This window comes from Phalacrocorax aristotelis, chromosome 12 (genome assembly GCF_949628215.1).
Source record: "Phalacrocorax aristotelis chromosome 12, bGulAri2.1, whole genome shotgun sequence".
NCBI classification, from domain to species: Eukaryota; Metazoa; Chordata; class Aves; order Suliformes; family Phalacrocoracidae; genus Phalacrocorax; species Phalacrocorax aristotelis.
Window position 1 is genome coordinate 11,199,342 of NC_134287.1, and position 22,262 is coordinate 11,221,603.

A 22,262-nucleotide genomic window follows, 5' to 3' on the forward strand; every position below is an offset into this window, starting at 1 on the left:
AACCACATAGCTGTGGTCAACTCACCGCCGAGACCTTCCAAGCAACAAGATTCAAGTGAGGAAAAGATGTCTAACAGATCATCTGGCTAATATTGCAAGGTTGTGTTGAGATATGATCCTCAACCTACATCTACATCTCTCCCAGAGGCTTCTATCCCTAGAGCAGCTGCAAAAGAAAAGAACACATTCCTATTGGCCACTGTTCCTTTACAGTACCTGACATATTAACGCAAACCCATCTTCAACAATTTTCACCAAAACACTCCCATGCGTATTGGCAATTATTGGACTACCCAACATACAGATGTGACACCACAGTACTTAGACCTTAGTACCACATACCTTGGTCCACTTTAGCCCAATATCTTGTCTCCAGCAGTGGCTGAGAGCAGAAGAGGATAAGAACTCTGTAAGGAGAGTGAATTCTTTATTTCATCAAGTTGCCCCATGGAATAAATGAAGGTTATTCCTATACTGAGAGGCAGAGATGCTCTGAGGATCTGATTCTTCTCTGGCTTACATACTCAGCTTCCCTTCTTGAAAGGACAATGTTGCAAAATGATGTGCATTGGTGGCATTGGAAGGTGGGGATGAGTAAACTGATGGAGAGGTTAAGACACTAGTTCAAGGTTAAAAAAAAAAGGCTATGAAAAAGCTAGAAACAGCCTTGGAGTTCTGAGAATTTTTATCTTGCTGTGACCTCTGTAATATTTATTACCAGGCAATCTTCAAAATATTGCAGATGCCACTTAGCTAAATCCATTCTAAGCTCTCTGGGGGCAGGGAGGAAGGCATCTATTAACACCCCCTGCTTTACTTATGGGAAGTTAAAGCTAGATCTATACAAGGCACAGGTATTTTTCAAAGTCCTTGGGATTCCTTTATGGCATATGTGCTAAAGCTTCCTCACTGCAGAAACCAGGAGCAGTGAAGGACAGGCTGGAAGCGCTAAGCACTCCTGAATTGGGGAGCTCGAAGTTCAGACACAGTGTTTGGGTATGTGAGTATCATCAATAACTTCCAGAACTAACACAGCAACAGACTGCAGTTGAGAACATAAATGCTCTCAAACCAAGCAAACTACATCTTCCTACTTTCTGGCTGAAAAGCAAAGTTTAATTACTGCTATTTTTACAGCAAGTTCCAAGAAATTACTCTGTAAGGGAATAGACAGGGATCGGCGACCGGAAGATCACGGGCTGTGACGGAAAGATAGACTCCTCCCCATAGGATTGGCAGGAACAGGAAGCGCAAGAGCTATATAAGCATGTGACACAGCTAAATAAACGGACATTTTGTATCCATCATATTGATGTCTGTGCATCACTGTCCCCAGGGTGGGTAGAGCCCTGTGTCCCGGAGATATGCGGCCCAAGATAAGTTCTCCCGTAGAAGCGTACAGCTACATTACTCATTCCTGACCAAATACAGAGCTATAAGAAGGCAAAGAGGTGAACGGCAGCACTCATTGCTTGTCAGCCTCTCAAGGCCCTGAGGGAAAGTGTCCTGCACACACATCTGTCCAGAGCATCATATTTACACAAACAGAAAAGGATTAGTACTTCCCCACAGCTGTCCGCAACTCATGGATACCATAATCACTACTCCGACATTTTAATTTATTGGAAACGTAAGCTTATCTTACTCCAGTGGTAAAAAACATCATCTCCTAACTCTTATTGCTTAATCCTCTTTGTGATCTGAGAGATATCTAGGAAAGGAAGAGAAATAAATCCAATACACTCAGTTAATTGCTCAGTGACAGATAATGTTTTCTCCTCCGTTTTCTTCCTCTCATACAAAAAGAATAACAAAAAGTAAATAAAAAACTCTCAACTAAAACTGTGTAAAAATTCTGCTGAGAGGATAACAGCATAATTAAAGTCAGGCCCAGCCTGATGCAAAATCTCATTTACTGTTTACAGAAGCAGCAGCTCACTTGCCATCCAAAACTCAGCACAGAGACTCAGCACTCTAGAAGATCGTATAGATTCTCCCCATCTCTTTTCTCTCACTGTATTTCACCCCCTCCTGTCTGTCAACAGTGGTCTATTAAGTCATTGGTAGTTTTAGAAGGGCGATCTCCATCCATTAGGGCTGCAGCCAGCTGTAGTTAAACTGGCTGAAAAATTACAAAGAAATGCCATCCTAGCAGGCTGTAGTGTGTTTATAAAGAAGACAGATTCATATCTTGTAGGCGATGGCATAGTTGTGTTATAGATGGTTACAGTCCCATCAGTCACAGGACTGCTTAAATCACCCAACTACACCTTCGAATGACAGATGTGCTTATAACCAGCTATAGCATAAATGACTCGTGTCTGTGACACGCTTCTAAACAACCCCTCATCATTCATCAGCCTTTTGAGAATACACTCTGCACAGGAGGCGAAAGTGGTATTTCTTTGTCATGTATTTAAGGCAGAGATTCCTCTTCAGTTGTGGGTACCTGCAGAACTGTCTTTCTCCTCTGTCCTTCAGAAGCAGAACTCTTGACATCAGAAATCAAGCCAGACATGAGATCATGCATTCTTCCACTCCCCAGCATCAAAGCTAGAGGAATAGAATAAATTAAAGTGCAAGATATGTTTCTCCACTTCTCTCAATTCTATTTTTTCCTATCCTTTTTAAACAAGCAGGGACATTTACATTAACATCTCTTAAGCAGCCAGAATGAACAACAGCTAATAATCTATCAGGTGCATTGAATAATAAGATGTGTCCATCTCGTAATTTCTTTCCATTACACTAGGAACAGCGAAGCTGTCCTGGGATCTTCACAGATATTTATTAGCAACCTGAAGGCATGCCTGCATGGCGAACAGGGATCTAACAGCAGAGCTAGACTCAGGGCAGAGCACAAGGTAACCACCTGAGGCTTATGTAAGGCACAACAGGATCAAGGAATGACAATGAAGTGCATGGCAACTTTCAGAGCAGTCATGAGCACTGAAGAGCTAATCAGGAATGATGGACCACTGCAAAGACAAGTGGGTTGATTTTAGCTATCCCAGTTCTCCTTCAACATTTCCCAGTTGAATCATTTGCCCAGGGATTCCGGATGGTTGGCCATGAAACTGTAACCAAGTCCTGACAAGAGACTTGTGCCAAGGGAACCCAAAGGTGATGGATTCAAAGTAAGACAAGTGGTTCCTCAAATAACCATGGAACTGCTTGCTCTGAGATGTCACAGGTACTAAAAATTTTAACACACTCCAAGAGATATTAAAGCTGTAGTGAGATGGGTGTTGGTCTCTTCTTTCAAGTTAATAGCGATAGAACGAGAGGAAATGGCTTCAAGCTGCTTCAGGGAAGGTTTAGATTGGATAGTAGGAAAAATTTCTTCACTGAAAGAGTGGACAGTCATTGGAACAGGCTGCCCAGAGAGGTGGTGGAGTCACCATCCCTGGAGGTGTTAAAAAAACATGTAGACCTGTCACTTCAGGGCATGGTTTAGGAGACATGGGGGTGTTGGGTTGACAGCTGGACTTGATGATCCTAGAGGACTTTTCCAACCTTAATGTGTCTATGATTCTATGAAAGTTAGCTCATGGGATATTAATCCCCTGGTATATACTAAAACAAACAAAATAAATTATCCAGTCCCTGACAGACCTTAAACTGAAGGTTGAGGAAACACCTTAAACTTGAACCCTAAGAATGATTGCTAGGAGAATACAAGGAAGAAGAGTCATATATGATAAGCCTGTTTAAATATTCTTTCTTAGACTGATTTTTGGTAATAGGATACTGGGCTAGAGGAAACAATCGTGCTATTACTATGTTATTAATCACATTCTGATGTTAGGACTGTCTGAAGTCCGGGAAAGTGCACTGCACTCACTGGCTCTAGGACTGCTACATTGCTAAAGCCCCAGCTTCTGGTACATCCTCCAGTGACATCCCCACAGTCCTTTCTTTTTTAACCAGTGTAAAACATATGCCATTGTGGCATGCTCCAAAGACACCAACTCTGAAACAGACAACAGCATAAGGTCATCACAGCACAATTTTGTGCCCACATTCATACACCTCAACAAAAAATGTGTTTTCCACTCTGGTATGGCTGTCCTGTTTTCAGTCCTAAACCAGTATCTCAACACCATGCTGCATTGTATCACACGAGTAAAGTCATTCTTCAACACTGTCAGCAGTGGGGAAGGATGTCTCTCCACATGGTGAAATACCATACCTTCGCCAATGACTGAAGAAAAAGAGATAAATACTTCTCAGGGTGAAACAACTGAGGGTAGTAAGAGGAAATTAAAGGAAAAAATGTATTTCACATTTATGAATATTCTTTATTGAAACCACTGAGATTAAACACTCTAGCCCAAACCCCCTTCAGAAAATGTTGCCATAGCCACAGTCCTAAAAGGCCTTTACTATGGTGTGCAGACCATAGTAAAAGTAAAGGTAGTAGAGAGAATTGGATAATTTTTTATCTCAAGCCATAACAGCAACATATATGAAAAGGAAAGATCTGATTATCCCCCACAGCAGGATGAAAAACCATTAGTCCAACCCCACAAAATACTAATACTTTGTAGTGTCCCTGTTGCTGTTCAGAACAAGTCCTCTAAGTTTTGTATTTCGTAGGGATTTGGTTGGTGTTTTTTTTTTCTTTGGGGGAGGGGGGGAGGGGGATGGGTTGTTCATTTGTTTTGGGTTTTCTTCTGTTCATTTCTTCAGGCCAGTGGGTAGAGGACTAGACTGAGTTCAGAATATATTCCATGTCAAATCCCTTCTCTATTATTCTCTTAAAATCCTGCTCAATTCCTTGAACAGAAAGGTTATTTTTCCTCCTTTTGACCCAAAACTCTTCCTTGGAAATGAAAAACCTTTCCTAAACAGGTTTATTAAGACAAGTTCATCCTAACAAATTTTAGTTTAAAACACCCAGAGTTCTTGTATCAAGACGGCAGCCTGTCCACCCCCATCAATGACCTGCTTACAAAGCCCCTAGACTTCCCATTAAAGTTTCACAGATCGAACCATGAGAAAACCTCCCTTTCATCTGTTATAGCTCATGGTACCACTAGGGACACATGAAGTAAGCACCCGTTAGATCTGTTTTTCAGAGAGATAAAACAGGCACCATCTGCTCTCATTGAATCCAAATAACAGCCTTAAGAAACAGACCATGGCCCAGCTCTTCCCTTTGGTTCACAGGGTGCATAATATGCTTTGAAATCATTAAAGTATCAAGGCATTCCCTATAAATCAGTCTAGTAAGTCAGCATTGCACAAGTGGAAATCAGTTCTCTGGTACTAATACTACCAGTTCTGAATAAACAGACATTGAATAGTCACTCACAGGTATTCCCCCAGTCTTAGTAGCACTGACTTTTCGTAAGGATTATTTGGGCAGTAGGCAGCCATGAGATCCTTCATTATAAACAAGGACTTCAGGCTGTTGAGTTCTCCTAAAAATAAACCAATTGGTTGATTGGGTCCTGAATAAGATGGGAAAGGGTTTATCAAATGATAACACGTTCATGAGGTACATTATCTAGCTGAAACAAGACAATCAGACTTCAGCCTCTTTGCCCTTTAATATGAAAGAATTGAAATGAGAGACAGAGAGGGTTTAGTTACAAACCTCCCAGCACATTTAAAAAAATCCAATTAAATTCAATAAAAGAATTGTATCAGGCTCTTCTTATTTAAGTCAGGTGGTAATTATTAACTCAATTTGTCTCCATACCTCCAAAGAGAGCTCTCTGTGATGCTTCCCAGGTTGTAGTCATACAGCTTTGTCAGAATTAGAATCACCTGAAGGCAAAAGAAGAAATCATGGTTAGTCTCAAACAATTACAATCTCGTAGAACTAAAATGACCCTAGGGAGGTCTTCAGATTCCTTTAATGGGTGCTTAACATAATTGAATGAATTGTTAAAAGCATTTGCATAAACTGACGTGGGAAGTATTTGCAGAGATGTATGTTGAGCCAATCAGAACTTTTCTTGCTCAGCTCCTCTGCATGATATCACCAACAGGTTCTTCCCTTATCCCCAGGAGGCAGAGTGCAGTGGGAAGGAGCTGACATGTTAGACATAACGTTTCAGGATACAAGATGAGATCTGCTGTATGCAGTAGAAATAGCAATTACTTTCTGCTCTGTTTCACAAGCACTGAAACTGCTGATCTTGTTCACAGCTGTGGTGCACAGATATCCTACTGGCCTGTCTCCAGTCAAACTCTTTGGTTGTAGCAGGGGATATAACACAAGCAAACGATCACCAGTTTTGGACTTGGATACACAGACTGGACATCAGGAAAAAACCTCCATAAGGAAGATAGTTCAACACTGGGCGAGCCTACCCAGAATATCTGTAAAGCTTCCATCCTTGGAGGTTTTAAAGACGTGGCTAGACAAAGTAATGGCTGACCTCATCTGTAGCTGGTGATAACCCTGCTTTGAGTAAGAGGTTGATCTAGGGAGCTCCAAATGTCTCTAACAACCAATATTTTTATGCCTTCAGCAAAAAGTTTTAGATGTAGCCAGAATGGAAGTGTGTCCAGGTTTAGAAGTTTTATTAGCTTTTTTGATAAACAGCTTTTCCCTCCTACCAAAACTGACACTTCTAGAATAAAGTTATCTTACCGGGGGGAGGAAAGTAATTTTAGCAAATAGAATTTCCAGCAAAACACTTCAGCTTGCTCTTTTATTAATATCTTAAAAACAAAACAAAAAAAAACCCAAAACAAAACAAAACAAAACCCGACCCCACCAAATCTGTCGAGATGATGGGCTCCTTTAACGAAGACCTACGTTTGGGACATAAACTACCAGACCATTACTATTACTACTAATCTGTTTTACATTTGTCCCTGACAGGTCACTGTATAACTTATCCATCTCTCTATCCCATTAAAACTGCAGTAAATTAAAGAGGCACAATGCTTCTTATCTGACAAAAACCCTGATCTATATACCTCTACATTATTATTTTCAGCCTGGGTTCCTTAGAAATGAGGCTCAATAATGCACATTGCCCCGCTCCCTTGATAACATCACCAACTTCAACTAATCTGGCAAAGAAGCAAAGGACTGGAGGTAATTCAGTCCCTATAAGCCCTGTGCAAACTCGCACCAGCATGGCAGAGGAACAGCCACGTGGCTGCTTTCACGAGGGGGAGATGAACTGTCCCCATCACTGCCATTTCTGAAGACAAAAGCCGTCCCGCCTCTGACACACAAATAGCTCCAAACCAGCCACACCAGCAACAGCCTCCTTCCAATACATTCAGCTTGTGAGACAGAGCAGAAAGCGTGACAATGCAGGAGCTGAGGACATAAGTGAGCACATAGTTACTGCAATAGAGAAAGGTATAGAGGACAGAGCACACGCATCTAACAGGCATCTGTTTCTACAGCATAACTCTTAAATCCATCACAACAGAGAAGGAGGCTGCCCAAAGCATTTCCTATCTGCACGAACACAAGTCATGTGCAGCTGATAAGAGAAACAGGAGAGGCACCTGAAAAAACAGTGGTTTACCAGGGCTAACCATCATCAAACATCCTCCAGAAGAAAAGCAGCCTCCTTATTATCTGCCCCCATTTTAGCCTCCCACCTCCCACTATGCCCACTTACTGCTTTATGTCCAAAATGACAGCCTCAACCTGCTATCCATGAATAACTGGCTGCAAACTCAGGCTATCAAAATGCAAACCCCGTCAGGCAGAAGGCAAGGAAGGGGGCGACACCCTGACTTTGTATCTCAGTGCACCACACAAGTGGCTCCACGGAGAAACGCAGAATGTGGAAGAGCGTTGCCGGGGGTGTGCGATGCCCAGGGCTGCCCCCGGCCTGCCCTGGTCCCCGGCTGGGTGTGGGACAGGCCCCAGCTGCCCGCGGGGGAGCCGCCAGCCCGCGCAGCCCCTCGCCCTGGCATGGGCCCGGTCACAGCGGTGCTGAGGGCAGCCCTGAGGCTCCCTGAGCAGAGACCTGGGCCTGCCCAAGGCTCCCCCCAGCGGCAGACCTAGCCCTGAACTCCCGAGTGAACCCCCAGTCTGTCCCCAGGTCCTGATTTCCTCAGCGTCTCCCTCACATTTTCCCCCGCCAGCCCTGCCTCATGGGCCTTGCAGTGGCAAGCCACCCCGTAGCCCCTCCAGGCAGCCTGACCAACCCCAGACCCCACCATGTCCCCCAGCAACGCCCACCCTGTGGCAACTGGGGACAGATCCACGGTGACCCCAACCCACCAAGTGCCATGTACCCCTGAAATAGCCCCACGGTGGCTCCTGCCTTGGCCCAGGGCCTGCAGGACTACATGCATCCCCCGCTACATTGGGGGTGGTTCACACAACAGCCATGACCCCTCCCCACTGCTCCCCGGGCACCCTGACATGGATATCCCCTTCTTCCCCCAAAACACACAAGCCCACTACCATCCCAGGAGGTTCCTCCCTCTAGTCTGGAGAGTACCTCTTTGAAGAGGTGGCCAACATGCAAAGCACCAGCCACCTGCCAAGGCATCAGATGGCAGAGCTGCAGCAGGGACATATGCTTTGCAAAGGCTTGTGCCAATTAGGGCTTTATATGTGCTAAATTTCAATCTCGAACCTCCCAGGAATACTTATTGGTGACAGCAGGACAGCTGTCTGCTCCAGATACAGAACCATGCCACTGCCATTCCTCACAGCCCCCTCTGAATGGCTCTATAAATCCCCTGCTTAACAAATAAATACTAACTTGGGGGGGGGGGGGGGGGAAGAAGATAAAAAGGAAGATGAAGGGGTGCGCACATAAAGCCTTTCTGAATAACTACTCTTCCGATGAAAGGTAGCAGTGAACTCAATGAAATTCAGCGCCAGCCTGTGTGGAGACCTTCAGACAATGTGGGAGTTGCATGCACCCTCAGCTTCAAGCCTCCCTTGGATCTGAAAGGAGCTGGACAGTTGCAAGAGAGTTGCTTATATCTTTTTCCAAGCCTTGTCTTCTCTTGGCCCTCTCCTCCTTACTGGAGGAACCAGAGATGTAAATGACTCTAAAGAATATTCCCCCAATTAATATTTTGACATGCGGTACTTTTAGAAGGAGACCTAAATATAGTAGGGCATAGAAACTCAAATGAGTAAATAGGAAAAATAGTGGGGTTTTCTCCCCATTCTTTGCCACTGGTTGATGTAATCCTGAGGAAGATCATAGAAGAATCAAGAAACACCTTTCCCCATCTGTAAACCCAAGAATTATAATTGGCTCATTTTTGTGGAACACTAAGCTTAGCAGTGCATTATTACCAGTGTTAAACAGACTATGAATTATTTTTCACAAATTACTCAGATTTTTTACATTTTTCCAACTGAGGGAAGCTACAAATCTCAAAACTTCCATGAAAGAAAACTCCATTGAGAATTTTAATCTCCTCTCCTGAGAAAAAAAATTGTAATTGACACTCCAAAAAATATAAAATGACAAAAATTAAAAGTGCCAATATGAGAAATCAAAATATTTTACTTCCAGAGAACTGAAATGCCTCTTTTGTTCTTTTTTTTCTTCCCCCAGAAATTTCAGTAAAACCCACACAATCTTAGAGTGCTCTAGTACTCTTGGAATTGGTGGGGGGGAAAATACCTAGCTGCATTCCATCAAACTTCTTTTTGATATAGCTCTAACAATCCTTTTGCAGAGGCAACCCTGGACCCACCCAAACATGCATGTTAGTTGCAGACTAGCTACATCTAGAATCCTAAATAATATTGCTATATCCTGACTTCTTAGTAAACTTAGGATAAAATCTTAACATTTAATATTTCCAAGCTAATATCTGTATTTGGCACCATGCTGTGGCATACATATGCACCAGTTTGTTGGGTAATAGCTTAGATGTCTCCACTTGGTACAGATATCCTATTTCCAAAACACATAAAGGCTTTCCTGCAGGAAGCTTTCTCATTCTTTGTGGACCCGAATCAGCTCCCAAATACCTTTAAGCCTATCTCCAGTTTCAGCAGTTTCCTTGTGTCATTTACTGTGGTTCAAATACTAGCAAGAGATCTGCTCAAACACATATGTGCAAAACAAACAAGTCAGTGGGCAGAAAATTAGTTATTTCTGCCCTACAGTTCAGTATTATCTATTCCCCTTTGTAATGATATTTGAATAACCTATGCAAGGCCATGATTTTGGTTATATTTACTTTTTCAGAAAACATATTTCTCCTTTGCTGTTCTCATTTCTTTGTTATTTATCCTGCAAAGGTTAGTTCATGTTTAAGATTGTTTCTTTTTTTTTTTTTTCTGTCTCTCTCTGTGGCTGTCACAATGTAGTACTGAGGAACCTAAGGAAAAGAGACATGCATATTATGTTGTTCTAAATGTCAGAATAGGGGCTGTGAAGAAGCACAGTCATGAAATATATTGGCTTGCCTTTTTTTATTTCTTCCTTTGTTTTTCTTTTCTGGGACTGTATGTTTTTCTCCCTTCTTTACCACTTACCAATCAATGCAAGCTAACAAGAACAAGAAGAAAAGAACAAGCAAATTAGAGATACAATGAAAAGGAGCTGAAATTCCAGTCTTAGGTCAGCTCTGCTGTGAATACAGATAATCCTTCCTATTGCATAGAATGCAAGGCTTCAGAAAGTCTGTTCTTCATTAGGATCAGCAGTTGATGTGGGTTATTCTGCTATAGCAGGTAGGGGAGAGAAGGAGAGGTGAAACTTCATCACTTCTGCAGTGAGACCTTAGAGCAAAAAGATATTTGATCCTGGGTTTACCACATCCCCAGTGAATGCAATAACCACCAGGTATAGCATTAAAAATGTTTTGTTACTTATACAAAGTGGAAAAGCCTCAGGAGGCAAGAAACAGTCAGAAGGCTTGGTGGGTTACCACACTCACCCGGGAGAAGACAGACTGATGAAAGAGGTACTTAAACCCGGCTCACCTGTCTCCCAAAGGAAACCACTTCCCAGTAGCTATTCCAGAAAGGACAGGGTATTTGCATGTTTGACACCATTATGCTTTTCTTCAAAACAAAAAAGCATTTTCAAGGAAAATGCACTTTGTTAATCACTCCTGACCTGTGATTGCTTTTTAAGACTTGGGATGTGAAGGCCCACCTAGAGGTTTCAAGATGGAAATCAGTGGCTGGACAGAAAAGACTGCTCTGTGAATTTGCCAGTTTAGGCCCTAGGAGGCTCCTTGCTATCTTGGGAGAAATTCTTGGATAAGCATGGCTCAATTTTTCCCAGACCTACCTTGTCTCATGTTCAACTGGCCCACACGGTCTCACCACACCCTTCCTTGCATTCTGACCTGGCTTAAATCTTTGTCTTGACCTTGCTTTCAACTGTTCTCTAATGCATCTAGCAAGACTCCTACAGGGTATAGGTCAAAACTCACCCTTTTCTGCAGGGCCACTTCTAAATGTAGTGCAAGAATTACCTTTAACCCGACTTTTTTCCCCTGGCAAAAATATTTAGTCTCATCAAACAATGCTGAACTGGCTGGCCAGGAAGGTAGTGAACAGAAGTCTGCACACTGCTGCTGATCAGGTTCATGACACATTGGGAAGGAAGCGACAGGCTACACAGTGGCTGTGTAACTCACCTGCTATTAGCACTGTGTGTCCAGAAAGCAAGCGAGTCCACGCTGAGCTACTTCTGCCACAGCTACACAGAAACCAGTACCTGAGCCAGCTACTAGCACACTAGGTCAGGGATCTGTAACGCCTCGCACTACTCACTGACAACTGCAGATTTACTCTTGGGAACACTACGTGAGCACTGTGTTAAAACATATTCATACTTATTCAAGCTAGACCGAACAAGGACATGGACTGTAGCAATCGTCGTGTTCAAGGTTTGATCATCATTATTAAAGGCCCACTAAGCAAAGTGGTCTGTGATAATCCAACCCAATCTCATTTATACCAACAGTGCTCTCATCTTGGACACATTTTACAAGCTGTATTCTCACCACCACCCCCAGGACCTCCCTGTAAATGCTTTCCACAGTGTAACAGGGTACTCAATTCAACCAAACAACTTTTACAGCTCCATGGTGATAGAGGTTTTTTCAAACAGAAGAATACAATCACATTTTCAAAGGTGTTTACTATAACTTCTTGGGCTCTGATCGTTACAATGACAATGTTACCTCTAGACTGGCCTAAAACTGTGCCAGAAAGATTTGTCCTACAGGATTCAAGTGCTGATTTCAAAATCACAACAGGCCTTTGCTTATGAAGGCAAAAACATCACCTCTGCTTTAATGTTTTCAGGCTTGCTTGCTTTGCATGTATGTTTGCATCTGTTTCAGTCAAGACTGCAGCTGTCTTGGGATAAGCCACAGAACTAAAACATTCAGTCAATAGTCCACTTCCCTGACTTGCACAACATTATCTCTCAGCATTACTCAACATTTTGTTGAAGTAATTTGAAAGTAATGCAAATGGTATATTTGATAAAATATTTCTAATACCTGACTGCAAACGACCTACAGCAGCTTTCTGAAACAGTTAGAAAATCTGTTTCTTCCGTAGACTGTTAGTGCAGTCATTGGAAATCTCTTTTTAACCACTGAAGTCACAGTAAAAAAAAAAGGCATGTTGCCAACCCTGCCACCCCCACAAACCAATGAAAGCCTTCAGGATGCTATTCTGTCCTGACTTCTTGTCCAGCACCAGACTTTTGTGTCTCAAGCCACAGCCTTAGGAGCATATTTATTTCCAGTGTAGGGTAACTGAGATGCATCTTCATGAACTCCAACATTAGTCCTGTGTTAGAACTAATAACCTGATAGGAAGCTTCTCATTTCAGTCATGTGCCAGCTACACACTCTACACTATGACCGGTCTTCAGGATGTGCAACAATTTAAGAGCAGTTGCAACTGTCTTCTCTCTCCTGTGGTGCTCTCCACCCATGCAAGGAGCATGCAACACATCCAGAGCTGCTGGGGTCCAAAACACCACATGTGCAGTTTGGTTGCTCTGTTGTTATGAACCGCAAATGTTTAGGCATAGGGACTGTCTCACACAGGCAGAGAACACAAGCAGTCTTCAATACAACAATATTTTGTTAATAAGGTATCGTAAATGCATATACCTATGTAAAATATGGTAATGGTGTAACTATCTTTTATAAGACTCTCCTGATGAAACTGCCACACTGCCTTCTATTTGGGAAGAGAGAAACAAATATCCAGCCACAATCAAGACAGTTTAAGTACACCTTAATGTGCAGTGATCCATGAATCCCTTGTTAAACTCTTGAGATCCTTTCCATCGCCTACTTAGCAGGAACATAAGTCAATAACAAAGAAGCACTAGATTAAGTTTTCACAAGCTTGTTGGTCTGCTGTAATTGAGCAGGAAGCTAAAGGACTTGAAGCTTTCTTATGCATTATGTGTTAATAAACCATGTTTCTCAGGCTAGACTGCAGTATTTGAGAGTATGCACCATTCAGTCATAGACTGGAAAAAATTGAGCAACGCCTATCTGTTCACTTCTTCGTCTCCAACTTCCCAATACAGCACAGAGCTTTAGGACTGGAAAAAAAAAAAAACCCCACAACCAGAACACAGGGATATTCTCAATGAGTTGTTTGGTTAGGCAAGCTATGTGAGGAAAGGTTTTCAAATAAATTAACAAATAAGTCTGAATAATTCATGACTGAGAATTTTAGAGGCTGCTTATGAATAAAAAAAAGACAAACTCTAGAGAACTCATTATTTGGGGCAAATTACTGGTACAAATCTTGTTCTTCATATTATTATTTAGAAATTTATACCAGTCAGCAAGTATCAGGGTCTCTAACAACTATGCAAGTACCACAAACTATGGAGACATGAAGACTTTGTGATTTGCTTTCCACCTAGACTGCAGATCAACAGGCTTCCTTACATAAACATATCAGCAGGCAAAAGAAGAAAGGAAAAATATGATGAGAGAGGACAGCCACATGGTTACACAGCTAGACTACCAACTCCCCATTTCACCACAGTCTTTGTTATAAAGGATCAGTAAAATAAAAACCCCTTCATTTTTCTGCATCCTTCAATGGACAGAAAAAAAGTCTGGTATTACCCATTATCCCATCCATGACAGGAGGCAATAGTTTAGAGAGAATGATTAAGAATTGACCATGTGCAGGGTGATTCTTACCCTTATTAACTGTCAGCAATCAGATCATACTCTTCCTAATTCAAAAACTATTGCCACTATTGTGCCTAATAATAAAAAGGATTGGAGAAAGCAAACAAGGATGATCAAAGATGTGGAATGTTCTGTTCTTAGTGCAAAATTACTCCAAATCTCAAACAAAGAAAGAGACAACAAAGCAGATATGAAAGACATCTCTAAAGTCATAGGTGTCCTGAATTGATTATTCACTCTTTTCAGTACGCAAGACCTAGGACAGCAAGTGAAACTGGGAGGTCCAAAATACTACATATACATGAGTTGGGAAATTCCTTCCCACTGTATTTTGTGGATACTGAAAACTTAATGTTGGTTCAAGGGGAGACAGGAGAAGTTCAGGGAGAAGATGTGCCCTGAGGTCAATTAAATAAATAAAAATATATCTAGCACAATGTTTGTACAAGTCTTCCCAGGCATGCAATTTTAGTCACTGTTGGAGAGGGAATATGGCCAAGTATGACAATTCTTCTGTTCTTATAGCTGCCATAGGTAGCTTTAGCCCTCATGAATTTGTCTAAATCTGTTTATAGTTATTCATATTTTTGGCATCTATAAAAACCACCTGTAGGCAAGAAAATGTTTGCCAAACATGAATACTAGTATTTCCTTTCTTAGTCTTGTATAATTCAATCAGTAGAGCAAGATGCATGGCAGTTTCTATTATACTCAGCTTACTGGGATCCCTGGCACAGTGACAACTTTTAGAGGAGACAACAATATGAATTATAATAAAGGGAGGCAAAATGAGGCATCTCTCTCCCTCAAATCTTTTAAAGATAGCCCCAGTCTTCATGCCTGTCATCAGGATGAAACAGAAATTTGTTACGGTCTAAAAAGATTTTAAAATACTACCACCACCGACGCAGAAGGAAGGGAACTGTGTTTCTGTAATAGCTAAAGTCGAATGGTCAAGACACCGCGTTACTGCTTCTCCTGGCTCTGAAAGGGACCCAAACCTAAACATACCACATTCCAGAAAAACACTTTAGCCACTGACATACTGAATAACTTAAAGTGGAATCAATTCCCTGCTTTGAGCCCTTTTTCCAGCATTGAAATCCATTTTCACAAATTGTCCTTTCATTCAGTGAGAATCTGTTTCATGAAAATATTTCTGAGCAGGTCCACATGTGATTAATGGGAAAAAAATTAATCACAGTGATTAAAAAATACCCCAAACCTGACAAATTAAAAGGAGAAAAAGGAAATTTCAGGGAGTAAATTACTGTAGGAAAAAAAGCAGAGATATTCAGCTTCTGAAGTAAACGTAATAGATTTTCTTCCAGTGGCAGAAGTAGTCAGGAAAGAGGGGAAGGAGGACAAAAACAAGGGAAAAAAATGCCTGTCATCTTGAAATGTTTTAATAAAAAGGCAAATAGTTAAGAAAGAGACAAGGTTTCATTTCAGAAGACAGAAGTTGGTATAGAGAGAATCGATTACACACTATAATTGCATTGATGCTTAAAAGTCATTAGCATGAGAGCTCTGTGCATGTTTCAAGATGGAAATGCAGTCTTCTATTTATTCATTTCACTGAATACCCACATAGGCCTTTGGGGGATTATTTCAGAATTAAGACTAGAGGAGGTTGAAGCCCGAAGCTACTTGGAAGGAAATGTCTTCTCTTACACCCTATTATAATCACTGTCAATCAGCAACTCTTGCTTAAAAACACAGTTACTGCCAGTGATTTAGACACCCAGAAAGGGTGAAAGGGTCAACTGGAGAAAAGTGCTAAGCTGTTCTATGCCTGGCCTTCTCTCCAGCTTGCTATTGAAGAAAAGACATTCAGGAGTCTCTGGGCTTTGCCAAGGGACAAAGATCTTAAGTGCTGAGACGCCATTTCTAAGCGAATTTGGAAAACCTGCATATCTACAAGTAAAAACTTGCTTCTGAGGTGATTTCTCAGACTCTTGATCTCATGTGCAAAGTAGCGCTCCAGCATAGCCACTGGCAGCTAAAAGACAGCAGCAGAGCACTCTTAGAAAAAGAGGGAGTATGCAAGGAGAGACTTTATGAAAACATGCTCCTCAGCCATACTTCACAAGCTGTATTTATGGTGGTGTCTTCCTGGTTAAGACCCAGAAGTTTCTGAAGGATTTAGAAGTACTCATAAACTCCAAACACACACAGTATTTCCCAAAGCAGTAATGCAAGCTTCCACTTGAACATAATTCACCCAACTCTGTCCGAAGAAAGAATGAAGAGGAAAAATATCACAAAAGGCAACAAAGTTGAGAAAGGCTGAAACTAGAGGTCTTTCCTTAGGAAAGGAACCATGCCCTGAGGGAAGACTGGGGTGGGGAGATACACACAACAAAAAACTGGGATTCATGTGGCATATTCAATACCCAGATTGCTTATTATGGAGCTCACTACAGAATATAAAAGTGAAAAATCAGCATGCAATGAATAATTTATTTAGCACTTTACTGTTGTTTAAACAAATCACTTTCACGAAAGCAATGTGTATTCAAGTAATAAATCACTGTTTAGCACTCTGTCACAAGCAAAAGGTACTACTTGACAGAATTATTGAGTGATGTTGCATGGCCATGAGGCAACTACAACAGAGATAAGGATGATGTCCTTGAATAATAGACTGCCCCCCTCTCACCCCAGGGAAGAAATTGAATCTTTGAAGTAAAACTTTCATCCTGGGGCAGCAGGGTAGTGAAACTTATGACCATAAGTGTTTTTCATCTTTAGGTCTCAGCAGCGCCCTGAAAACATTAATTGATCACTCCTAACAACAGCTCTGTGATGTAGGTTGGTTTTATTACACACATCAAGCATGCAGAGTTTAAGATAGTTTGTTATGGAAGGCAGGGAGGGAATATTTACTTTGATAAACTCCTGGGTCTTCACTCTTGAAATCATTATTCCCTGCCCTCTAATGCATGGAGAGATAAGGCTTCATAAGGCCCTGACCTGTTCTATCTTTAAATCATAGCTTCCACTCTGTCTAGGTCTAACGGGGCATGAGTCAAATTCAAGCTTTCTATTCCCCTTCCTGTAATCCTACTGTCTTTTTGCATCAACACAGAGGGGAACATACACTTTTTTGACTGATCTTCAGTCCGTGATGAACAATGCTATGCTAACAGACACCAGGTATGTTTCCCAGAAACTGAGAAAACAAACAAGCTTGGTGCAGAGATGATTTTTATTCAGCAGTCTTTTGTTACACTGTCTTGGAGACATCTATTCTTCCAAATACCTCTTCCCACAAAAACACTCTTCTAGCACTCCCTATGCGTCTTACACTAACAAATGACAATAAAATGCATCACGCTGTAGACAAATGTGATAGGTCTCATTTTATGGCAACCCTTTTTGTTAATGGAGTTAAATTAGAAATTAATTTGGCTCAGGCCCAGGATTCAGGAAAGTGCCTTATGAGCGCTCTGGCTGCCAACACTAATTTGGTCACTTGTTACTCCTCAATAGGGCTAAGAAGAAAAGATGCAAAATCAAGTCCTTGTGTTCTCAGCTTCTCCCAAATCAGCAGAAATCTCAGGGCCAAATTCAGCACAACACTCACTTTAGTTTGTTTGTTAATCACATGAACAACAAAACAAAGCAAGAATTTAGTGCACTTGGTTTGCCATGAACAAACGAGACAAACCATCCATTCAGATTGTGCTCCCTGGTCACTGCAGTCAAGGAAGTGGGAGGAATTAGAGTAACGTAGTGCTTTCAAGCATTTATGAACAGAATCACCACTTGCTCTAGAAAAAGTCAGAGCACAACATAAGGACAACTAACCTTAACTAATTGGATATGTTTATTACTGAAAATTAGATTACCCCAAAACTAGAGGAGTGAGGACAGTCTCAGAAGAGAGACATTTCAGCCATCACTGAAATTTTTGACACATTTTGTTATCTGAGATTTGTCTGATTATACAAGAAAAGTTCTTCAGTTCCTTGCATTCTTTCACCCACTCCAGCTGCAACAAAATATGCCAGCAACAGCTGTTTGTAAGAAGCTGGAAGGCATCTTGAGACCAATTGTAATGCAAAGGTCATATTTTCCGAGCTGTTTATAGACAGTAATTTGTAAGGTTGTAATGTCACATGTTGTCAATAATTCAAGGTGGGAAATTGAAACAGTTAATAGGTCATCAATTCTTCACTTCCTCACCTTATCTCTTTCTCCCCAAAGAGCTGTTAAACCATGTTTCATCTGAGCATATTCCTTGAACCTCAGACTCAAAGGTTTCATTTGTTTATGGAAAGAAACTTAGGATGGTAAGATGTAAGTAATCCCTTAACAGGCTCTGAGGGATCATAACAGATATAAAGTGCACATTTCAAACTTGGGATATAAATTCCTGTTAAAGGTCTATTCTCACTGGGGCCCTATATTCTCTAGAACAGGTTGATGCTGTCAGAATGAAAACTGTTGTATTTTAGCAAAGAAAGGAGGACTTAGTCAAAAACAACTTGTTAAAGGAAGTGAGATATATTCAAAGTAAGACCCTTCCCCCAGATTTTTTTGGGGAAAAGAAATGCACAACACCAAAAAAAAACCCAACACCTGTTATTAAAACATTAATTCCACGTTGTTTCTTTTTCTCTTCCCCCTCTGGACCCCATCCATTTTACAACCACCAACTAAAGATGAACCAGCTCCCACTGGTGTTATCAACTCTGACAGCCAGCCAGAGCAACCCTAGTAACAAATACAAACACTGATATAGCAACAACAATGTAAAGTTTGCACCTCAGAAAGCTGCACCCACTTAGAGGGATCTCTTGCTACAATCCCACCTAGGATCCCCATTAAATTAGTGCTGGCAAAACAGCACTTTGGGAAACTGACAACATCTGCTGACCTGCAGCACTGATGCAAACTTGCTCAAGAAGCAGACCACACAAACTTTAAAATGGAGCTGCATGGTCATATCCCCATAGAAAGACTAAAAAGGTGTCTGTTATATCAAAATAATGCAAGTGTCCCTGGTCACAAGATAGGATTCATAGTCCATCATCCGAAAAGCCTGAAATCAGTATTGTGATGGGGAGATATATCCACCTGATCTGGGAAACTTTCTCCAGACAAAATTGTTTGATTATTCTCATTCTCCTGATCTTGTTTAGAGCGCAGCCACACACACATAGAAAAAGTTGAAGAGTGTAAGAGGACTGGAGGGAAGATAGAACCATACAGGACAGAAAACATGTTCCTGAGCCTCCAGCCAAAAGATCAAATCAGCTGCATGAGCCAGCTGACAAGTTATCTGCACCAGCTGCAGACTTACCACTGACTGAAGTGCAAAGACAGCAATTTGTATTAAATTGCTCCCTCCATATACAAAGAATATATCTCGTATTTACCTCTACAGGGTTTCCAAGAACATTCAGCTCACATTCCCATGTGTTTGGGAAGGATTCTGGCAGAAATAAATGATTCCATCTTTTAATGGGCCATACTATTTGTAACTAATATATAAGTCGAGACATATTAACGCTAAATATCCTTACGGATATTTACGGATACTTAGTCCTATCCTTACGGATAGGACTGAGATACTTTCAGCAGCTCTGTGGCCAAAATGACAGTCCCCTCAAGTTAAAAACCAAAACCCCCCACACACACACCAAAACAACCCCACAGTTTTTATTCTCTAAAAAGGCCCTCATTGTCCTCTATACCCTTCCCTTCCCTCCCCTGCGAACTCCAGCTTCATTTTAATCTTGCTCTATTTTTAGCCATGCTGGAGGGGAAAAGGGGGAACAATTAGATCTGGTGGGACAGGTGGAGGTTTTCCACCAAGCAGAGGGATAGGAACTGCACCCCTTTCGGACTCTGAGCAAGACAAGTAAGGATGAGGGGGATAACAGGAATAAAACAGAACAAAAGGAGGATAAAATGATCAAGATTTTGTAATTACAAGACATTCTGACCTGAGGTCCTTGCTATCTGTCAGGAACAGAACTGGTTAGATTTTAGCTGCCTCCTAGTTATTAAAAAAATATATATATAAAAGAAAGGTGCATGCTTATCTCCTGCAGAGGGTTCATCTCTTAAAATTAAGGGGCAGAATGGCAACTTGCACCTCATATCTCCTCTTTCCCCCAGCACACTGTTTATCACGAAGCTAACTCAAAATGAGGGGGAAGTCAAAGTATATTACAAACCAACACATAAAAATCTTATTAACCCACTAAGATGCGTGACTAAGATCCTATTATCTGAAGGATAACAAACCTAAGCGGTGTTCTGACTATATCCTCAAGGCTTTGGCAGAAAGTGTAGGAGAGGCACAATAGTACCAAGTGACTGGTGACCTTCTTCATCTTCATTTCTCCTCCTCGTCCTCATTCGATGTCAAGTTGGATGTAGGGGGAGATATTATCATTTTACTATATATAAACTATCTAAGTTTGCCATTTTTATGTGGTCTTTTTGGAGTGAAAAAGCCAAGTCAGTTCCTGACTTCCTCTCTCAGCAGAGGGCAAAACCAAGAACAAAGGCTACTAGGCGGAAGCCTGTTACCAGAACTACAGAACCCAAATCACTGACTATTTTTTATGACATCTGGCCAGTGCTGTCTTCCAGGTGGGACAGTGATGTTTAAAATCTTCCTGTACAATGATATGTCCTTTTGGACTTCCAGACATGATAAGAAACAGCAGTGGTTTGCTCATATTCACTTGTGAGAGTATCTTTGATCTCTAAAAAAGCACAAGCTCCTTTGTGTCTCTGTCACTTTCATCAACTCCTTTAGCTATGCTTGGGGCCAAATCCCCAGCTTTTCATTAAACAAAAGCTGACCAACACACAGATGGAAGGAGGAGTTCCTTATGGGGTATCGTCTTAATTGTAGAAGTAGCCCACACATCCTAATCTCCCTGTTGGTTTTGCCATGTCTCTTATTACAGTCGTTAAAAATGGAAAGCAGTGTGTTAACTATCATTTTCAAAATTCCTATGACTTTGAAAAAAATTACTATTAGTGCTTATCAACAAAATTAACCACCCTGCCTCAAGCATGTAGCATAGAAAAATGTCTCATTCCGCTCAACACACTGCAGAGAAGTGTATTGTTTCATCAGCTCTATCAATGCAACAGTGAAAGCTGGAGGAAACATATTTTGAGCTCTTCTGAGTTCAGACTCTTAATACATACATTTTTGCTGAAAACTTTGGGGTTTTAGGATTTCTGGGTCTTCTTCCACAGCACGTTAACATCATCCAAGTTCCTTCCTACAGCTACAGAAATATTGATTCCCAAGATCTATGGGCAAGGTTCACCCCTTAAAGTCTGACAAGGGATCCAGACACTTGAAGCTCTGGCAAGTCACAGATAATCTGGGACCACTAGGGCAATGGTTTAGAGATTTAATTTCAGAAGCACTCGACAGCTCCTTTTCTATAAAAGAAACACTTTATTTCTGAATACAAACCTACAGCCAAATAACTATCTCTCCCACTTACACCACATTTCTGATTTTCCAGCATTACTTTGCCAGATTTCAGTGCACTGATTTTTCCACTGGACCTTATTAAACTTCATCCTATAGCAAACCAGCCTGCCCTCGGCCTCAGCTAAGAAGGGGTTTTAGAGACCCAAATTTTGCCCCAAAGCTGGACATTGCTTCCAAAACTCTCTCACCCGCAAGCCATTAGCCCCCCAAAACACTAGAGAAATATTATGGATTCAATTATTATAGCAGAGAATCCTCCTGAATTATTTCTAACAGAAACTTTCAGCCCTGTCACCAGTTCCCTGACCCATCTACTGAACTAATTTGCCTTACACTTACAGTCAGCCATTTAGCAAGACACAAGTATGGGATGAAGCTTTATATTCCATTCCCTTTGACTTACGTTTTACATTTGACACATGTGCCCCCCGGGAAGCAAATACAATTTTTTCCCACTATCTCTTCTGCTTCCTCAACACCTGTTCTGAAGGGAGAATGGTATTTCCGTATTTCTGCCTTGGAGCTACCCAAGCAACTGAATAAATAGGCCTTATGGAAGAAAAATATTCTCACCGTGTCACCTACCACCTTTATCCTCAGCTGCCTGTTCCATAAAGCTCAGTAGGAAAAGTATTATTAGCCTTTACCCTTGCTTGCTGTTAATCAAGTAGCT

At 41.4% G+C, this 22,262-nt stretch overlaps 1 protein-coding gene across 2 annotated transcripts in view; it reads right to left on the reverse strand.

The window, feature by feature from the left end:
- The window catches only part of LOC142063605 (VPS10 domain-containing receptor SorCS1-like), a 307,796-nt gene that overhangs the window by 206,280 nt on the left and 79,254 nt on the right, over window positions 1–22,262 (reverse strand). For both annotated transcript variants that reach the window (XM_075107526.1, XM_075107524.1), the window contains exon 2: window positions 5,708–5,775. In XM_075107526.1, the coding sequence (XP_074963627.1) occupies window positions 5,708–5,775 (68 nt within the window). The remainder of the gene's footprint in view (window positions 1–5,707; window positions 5,776–22,262) is intronic.